This window comes from Exserohilum turcica (genome assembly GCF_000359705.1).
Source record: "Exserohilum turcica Et28A unplaced genomic scaffold SETTUscaffold_33, whole genome shotgun sequence".
Classification (NCBI taxonomy): domain Eukaryota; kingdom Fungi; phylum Ascomycota; class Dothideomycetes; order Pleosporales; family Pleosporaceae; genus Exserohilum; species Exserohilum turcicum.
The window spans coordinates 42,530-43,668 of NW_007360170.1; the positions used below are offsets into that span (position 1 = coordinate 42,530).

General features: G+C 57.4%; 1 protein-coding gene across 1 annotated transcript; it reads left to right on the forward strand.

Moving 5' to 3' along the window:
• Positions 1-191: 191 nt before the first annotated feature.
• Positions 192-884, forward strand: SETTUDRAFT_57081 (uncharacterized protein; the record flags this gene model as incomplete). Its single annotated transcript, XM_008029733.1, has 2 exons — positions 192-529; positions 719-884. Coding segments are annotated over 2 exons (504 nt in total), but the record flags the coding sequence as incomplete, so codon positions are not given.
• Positions 885-1,139: the final 255 nt, after the last annotated feature.

Sequence of the window (1,139 nt, forward strand, 5' to 3'; positions counted from 1 at the left end):
TCGATGCGTTCCGGCGCTGAGTACTGCTTGGCGACCGCTTTTTGGGCGTAGATGGACAGGCTGAAGCAGGCGAGGAGGGTAGGGTACGGCGGAAAAGGCGGATGCGAGAGAGTATCTCAGGGCTGCTGGTAGTCCCGAAAGAGAAGGCCGTTCAGGTGGAAGACGCGCGAGCTGCCGCTGTACAGAGGGCACTGCAGCAGGTGCTGGGGAAGCAGGATGTTGGGTTCCGTTCGATAGAACAGGAGCAGGCTTTGTACGCAGTGTTGGATAAGCAGACGCCACTAGTGGTGGTACTCCCAACAGGAGGGGGCAAGAGCTTGCTGTTTACGCTGCCGGCATGTATAGAGGAGAGTGGGGTGACGGTGGTAGTGGTGCCGTATCGGGCGTTGATTGAGGACTTGGTTGTTCAGGTTAGCAGCTATGGCGTTGACTGTATAGAGTGGAAGCATGGCGAGAACAACCCAGCGTCTGTGGTGTTTGTCAGCGCAGACGTAGTAGGCGACGTCACAAGCAACGGCAACTTTTTAGGGTATGCTCGGCTGCTGAGGGATAAGGGGCTACTGCAGCGGGTGGTGGTGGACGAGTGTCATCTGGTGTTTACATCACGGCACTGGCGGGAGAATCTGCTCAAGGTCAAGAACTTGCGGCTGCTGGGATGCCCGGTTGTATTGCTGACAGCAACGCTGCCGCCGGTGCAGGAGGGGGAGCTGGAGGCAAGCATGCTGGTGCGCAACGCAACGTACATCCGGGCGAGCACAACACGGCCGAACGCACGGTACTTTGTATCTTGGTGTCAGCGCGGAAAATTAGAAGATACAGCGTTAGTGGTGTGCAAGCGGTGGGCAGAGAAGCTGGGGCAGTGTGGACAGAAGGGGGTGGTGTACTGTCTAAGCAAGGAGCAGTGTGAGCGGATGGCTGAGGAGATTGGGTGTCCGCACTATCACGCTGATGTGGAGGAGCGAGGGGAGCGGCTACAGGAGTGGGTAGAGCAGGGAGGGCTGATTGTGGCTACGTCGGGGTTAGGGTTAGGGTTAGGGTTAGGGTTAGGGTTAGGGTTAGGGTTAGGGTTAGGGTTAGGGTTAGGGTTAGGGTTAGGGTTAGGGTTAGGGTTAGGGTTAGGGTTAGGGTTAGGGTTAGGG